Source organism: Otolemur garnettii, unplaced genomic scaffold (genome assembly GCF_000181295.1).
Source record: "Otolemur garnettii isolate 467f Iridium unplaced genomic scaffold, OtoGar3 scaffold00031, whole genome shotgun sequence".
NCBI classification, from domain to species: domain Eukaryota; kingdom Metazoa; phylum Chordata; class Mammalia; order Primates; family Galagidae; genus Otolemur; species Otolemur garnettii.
In genome coordinates this window covers 8,143,737-8,149,736 of record NW_003852426.1, presented here as the reverse complement: position 1 = coordinate 8,149,736, position 6,000 = coordinate 8,143,737, and the positions used below count along the sequence as shown (strand labels likewise).

Genomic DNA, 6,000 nt, shown 5'->3' with positions numbered 1-6,000 from the left:
TGTGTTCATGATATTGGGTAAAACAGATTTGGAAATATCTTCAGAACATGAGCTAAAGGAAGGGAATTTCCCCCACCCCCAAACAAGGTAAGCAGTGCCCTGCCTCTGCAATAAAAAGGAGATATGACAGGGGGTCAACACAGCCCATCAAGTGTGACTATGATCTTGGGCTTAGTTTCTCAGGCTGACATTCACTCGAAGTCTATCATCTGATACAGTCACTTTCTTGGTTGTAATCTATGAGCTGCCAATGTTTACTTGAGAGACTGTCTGGGAGTTGGAAGGAAAGGAAGGTAAATACACCAAAGCCCAGCTGTGCAACTGACAGGTTTTAACATTTTATTTCCAGGAAATGACATACTGTTTTCACAAAGAAGAGGTTAGCCATCCTCTCAAAATAGAGGCTGCAGTCACAGGCAGCCATGGAGTACACTCAACCTGTCCAAAACAAATGTCAACAAAGTTGCTTCTGAGGTATCAAAATAACAAGAACAAATTAAAAAAACAGAACAGAACTCAAAATAACCAACTCAACCATAGTGAAGCAAAGTCTATGAAGTACCCTGAAGCAGTCAGTGCAGTACGCCTTGGTGGTTCTCCAGACAGGGATGGCAGCAGGGCTGGCCAACGTGGATGGTGAGTGAGGGAGGGCTTCCTAACTCACTCTCTGCCCCACATGGCTCCTCAGATGACCTCCGGAGTGGCTGAGTCGCATCCAGAGAATCCTCTAGGCCATTCCAAGCTCCTACTGCCTGACAGTTTTTCAAAAGCCCTTTGAGCATGGTCTTCAGGACAGTTTCTTTGCTTTAGAGAAAAAGAAAAGGAAAATCAAGGAGGAGCCTGCATGTCCCTTCCTTGGCCATCCTTTGCCTCAGCCGCCTTCCCAGAGGCCAGAGGGAACCAAGAAATGGAGTCAGTTCACATGACTCTCTGCTCAAAGCCCACTCCCTATTCTTCTCAGAGTAAAAGTCAAGGCCCTTTGAAAAGCCTACAGTAAGGCCCCATGCAGCCTGTCTAATTCAACCACACTGGCCCCCTTGTTCCTCCAATACACCAGCATGCTGCCCTGCACCACTCCCCTTTGCCCCACACGGCCACCTCTGAGGGCATTCCTCAGAGACATCTTCCTTAACTACCCTACCGAGAATTGCCAAAGCTTTCTCCATCACCCTCTTTCTCCTTCTTAACTTTTTCCATAGCAATCATCACATTTAACTTACTCAGTTTTTACTTTTCTATATTCCTAGCATCTAAAACAGTGCCTGACACAACTGGGCCCTCAGTAAACATCTGTTGAGGGAGGGAATGAATTATACACATATAGGAATTACACATATAGTATATACTGGAAGAGGCAGAAAGAGAGACAGAGTTCTCTGTTTTTCCAGAGAGAGAGGGGTAAGAAAGGCTATTTACCAGCTTCCAGGCTTTCCCAACAGCTTATGCTTCTCTGATTCCAGGAAATTAGGGATCCTGGTCTACACCAAGGGCACAATAAAGCCACCAAGCAGACTGTCCCCATTCTCTGAGACTGAAGCCTGGGATGCCTTAGTTTGAAAGGACTCTAAGAGCTATCTCCACTTCTGGACAGCCTTTGAGGGGGTGGGCCTCAGGGGTAGGCCTACTTTAGACTTAAACAGGAAGAATCCAGTGGGGTTCCCTTCCTCTTACCTAATGGCCTCACCTATTAGCTTACAAAAAAAAATAGAAGCCAAAAGAAAGATTCTCCTAATTCCCCTCCAGCAAACTTTCTTGCCCCTTGCACTCCCTATTTTCCAAAGAATCATGCCCTAGCCATATCTGGGCTTTCCAGCCTTCCCTGCTTGCTCTACAGGCTCCTTCTAATCAGCAATTGGACATGTTCAGATCCCTCACATCTTTAAAAAACAAAACAAACACTTCCTTTTGTCCCACTTCCTCCTCCAGCTACAGTCACGTTTTGGTGCTAGTCCCTATAATCTTAGTAATAGCCACATTTCAGCAAGAAGTTATCTATTCTTTCTCTACTCCATCACCTCAGACTCATTCCCCAATCATCACAAACTGACTTTTGGCTCCACCATCCCCCAAACATATATTAAAGTCACCATGTCCCATTCAATTGGCAATTTTTCATCCTTATCTTGTTTAACTTCTCAGCAGTGTTTCAACTGTTACCTCTTCACTTCATAAGCATTCATAACCATGAATTTACTGAAGACCTACCACATGCCAAACATTTTTATAGGCCTTAAGAATAACATGCAGAATAAGATACAATCTCTGCCCTCAAGGAGCTTACAAATCTAGGGCAAAGAGCACACTAATAATTTCAATTTGGTCAATGCTTTCAAAGAAATGATAATGAGAGGGGTCTTTACCACAAGGGTATGGCTAGGAAGGCCTAAATCACACCGTTCTAATGTCATTTAATGCCTGTCTCACACGTCCCTCTTTAGTTGCTCCTCATCAGCATTCTGCCCTGTGCTCCATACAAGTATACTAGTCTTCTATGGCCCATTCCCTCCACCTTTTTCTGGAGGCAGAATCTCAAGCCATTGCCCTGGGTAGAGTGCCATGGCATCATAGCTCACAGCAACCTCCAACTCTTAGGCTCAAGAGATCCTCTTGCCTCAGTTTTTCTATTTTTAGTAGAGACTAGGGTCTCCCTTTAGATCAGGTTGGTCTCGAACTTGTGAGCTCAAGCAATCCACCCACCTCGACCTCCCAGAATGCTAGGATTACAGGTGTGAGCCACAGTGCCTGGCCGGGCCCATCCCTTAAATGTTGGGGTTTCTCATGTGACCAGTGGCTCATACTACCCATGAAGAGGGTAATAGGGGAGCAAAATAAAATAAGGAAAATAGAGAAAAATACCCATCTTTACAATAAGGAAAGGAAGGAATAGGAGACAAAAGAGGAGGGAAAAAAGTAGGAAAAAGGGAGAAGTGGTGATAAGAGAAAAAGCTTCTAGTAACAAGTCTGCTAATTTTCTATGCCATGGCAATTGTGCAAATCATGAATTTGTAAGTTAAAAATTATAAAGCATATAGTGTCATACACTATTTGAGTACAAGCATGTGGACACTCCTACCCCATCCTAACCTTGCCAAGATCCATTTTCCCTTAGACAAACACCATCCTATACAAAGCAAGCAGAAATACTAACTTCACACACATGGTCCTCTAGACATGGCTCTCTATAGATTCTTCAGGAACAGGACTGAGTAGGTTAAAAGTACCTGCTAAGAAGTATTCTGTTTGCATAAGTTCCACTTGCCAGACAAGGCTCTTTTAGCAAACAAGAATGGGCAATACCCAGGACACCTGCCCAACAGACAGACGGATACTCTTCAGAGTCTGGGTTCTGCTGGTTTCTCCTGTCCTATGTCTGGACCACCCAATAGCTGCCAAGAGCTATTGGCCATGTGACTTGGCCCAGGCTGACCTTCTCGGAGACCCTCAACTTCTGAAGAGGGACCCTATCTCACAGATTTATAAAAGCTGTGGTTCATAAAACTTTCTCGCCACCTCAGTACACCTGAAGGCCATGGCACACTCTCACTAGTAGCCTCTCTGTTCACTATTATAGCAGCAAGAGTGCTGGGGAATGTAGTTTTAAAAAGCCCATTGGTTAAAAGTCATTGTTCTAAAGGACTAATGAGATTTTATTTCTAGATCATTCACTTTTTTCTTTTCTGAGCACAACTCAAAAAAACTAATAGGAAAAGCAAACAATAAGAGTTTTAACACTCTTGTCTACCAACTAACAACTAATGAGAAGAGAAGAAATGGGAGAGGGAAGTAACCAATAGAAGACTCTGCTCCCTCACCTCACCAGCTCCAGAGGGAGATTTCAGAAAAATCTCATCAACATTCCCAATAGCCACAATGACTCATGTGACAAGAATTACTAAATGTTTCTTATCTGCCCCCATCCAGAGCATCCTTTCTCTACCTCAGGATGCAGCATCCTAACATCCTCATCCTCCTTTTCTTTCCTCTGGCAAGAGGAAGAGTTTGCAAGAGATCCATGGCTAATTGGTCAGAGGAGTTACTCTTCCCACTGTGATCTGGAACTCTAAGACCAGTAAAAGAGACCTAAAATCAAGGCCGCTCTTGGTAAAATCAGAGCACAGGCACATGAGCATGGGTAGCCCCCTGATGACGCAGGCAGGCAAGTCTCCCTCTCTGAATTCATGATAAGAGCAATCTCTGTCCAGGGCCCTGCCACACTGTCAATGTCAATCACAGGTGTGCCAATCCTAGTTCCCAGATCCTGAATTTAGTACTTTGAAAAATTTTCCATGCACAGGAGATTAAACCAGCTTTCAATCAGCCCTGGAATATGCAGAGACGGTTGGTATTTAAACTGAGAATTTTTTCTAAACCCACATTACAGCCCAGTGAAGCTGCTGATGGTTCTGGCACATCTTTCTCTAAATCAGGTCTCAGAACCTACGTCTGTCTCTAGAGGAAACCTCAAAGCTGCACTAGCTGTGATAACTACAGAAACGCAGATGGGTGCCAGAACTGCTCAGTCAATACATGCAACAGAGAGGCTGATTCAGTTAACTATGTAGCCCCCTAGTGTTACCAGAAAGGTGGAGAGGCATCCTCTTTAGCTTTTGAGGGAAAAAAGAGAAGGTATCTGATATTACTTACTCTGCAGAACTAACTCTGTGTAATGGGAGTCAAAGGTGAATTTAGGACATGGGGCTCTCCTTTCCCTTCCCAATGCTTTAAAAAACTACCTACTGTGCTTGGACTGTAGGGAAAGAACCCAGGCAGTGGGCTGGGGAAAAAAAACTCATGTCCCCACTCCTACAGACTCAGCACACTTCAGTTCAAAGGCTATAACCTAATTTTGGTCACATTGAGTTCTCAGAAAGAAGAAAGAAAAAAACATTCACAAGTCCTCAGCAGATAATCTCTAAGCCTCTGCTGTCTTTGTGCAAGTCTGGCACCATAGGGACGTTACATCCTGTGTGAAGCACATTGGGGAAGGTGGGGGCAGTCACTGCTTCTCGGGCCTCTAGGTTTCGCTTGTGCTGTTTCCTGTGTGGAAAGCCAACCCCCTAGGGAATCTCTGAGGCTCAGTTCAAATGTCATTTCCTCTATGAAGCTTTCTCCCACACGTCTATTTGCCCAAGCCACACCTCCATTTGTCCCTCCTCTGGTTTCCTAATCCCTGTTGTGGAACTCATCATACTATCCAATCGATTTTTTATCATCTCCACCAGACTTCTGAGTGCTGAGACAATGTCCTATCCTTCTCTTTATCCCAATGCCTCGTATAGTGTTCCTGTAAATGCTTATCAAGTGATGGGAGGTGAAAAGGAAAAGCGATGGAATTTAGCCAGTAATAACTGGTTCTTGGAAGTAAAAATACGTCATGGCTCAAAATTGGGCACAAAATCCAATAGCAGATGGGTGTCAGAAAAGTGGGAAACACTTTGGTTCCAGAGAAACCTCTGAAGGCTGCTCTACCCTCTGATAGGTCAGAACGTCTTCCTTGAGCGTAACAGGCTCAGACATACTTCCTGCTCAGACCTGCACTACCTGCTTCTCTAACAAGCTGCCTGCCTCCATTCTGGCTGACCAACAAACAGCTGGTTACATACCACAACAGCTCACACGTCAGCAGTATCACAGTGACTGACAGGTGTTGAAGAGCTAGGGAAAGGAATTAAGTGGACAGAAGATCCTTTTTTTCTTTTTGAGATAGAGTCTCACTCTGTGCCCTGGGTTGAGTGCCATGACATTAACATACCTCACAGCAACCTCAAAATCTTGGGCTCAAGCAATCCTTCCACCTCAGCCTCCCAAGTAGCTGGGACTACAGATGCCCACCACAATGCCCAGCTAGTTTTTTCTATTTTTAATAGAGATGGGGTTTAACTCTTGCTCAGGCTGGTCTTGAACTCCTGAGCTCAAGCAATCTGCTGGCCTCAGCCTCCCAGAATGCTAGGATTACAGGCGTGAGCCACTGCCTCTGGCCCTGGAGAGAAGATTCAATTT

At 44.7% G+C, this 6,000-nt stretch overlaps 1 protein-coding gene across 3 annotated transcripts in view; it reads right to left on the bottom strand.

Annotated features, from left to right (window-relative positions):
* Positions 1–316: 316 nt before the first annotated feature.
* The window catches only part of RNF8 (ring finger protein 8), a 39,783-nt gene continuing 34,099 nt past the window's right edge, over positions 317–6,000 (bottom strand). For all 3 annotated transcript variants that reach the window (XR_002773232.1, XM_003789156.3, XM_012804873.2), the window contains one exon: positions 317–804. Coding sequence is in view for 2 of the 3 variants with exons in the window: in XM_012804873.2 (XP_012660327.1) it covers positions 685–804 (120 nt within the window). In the remaining variant the exon portion in view is untranslated. The remainder of the gene's footprint in view (positions 805–6,000) is intronic.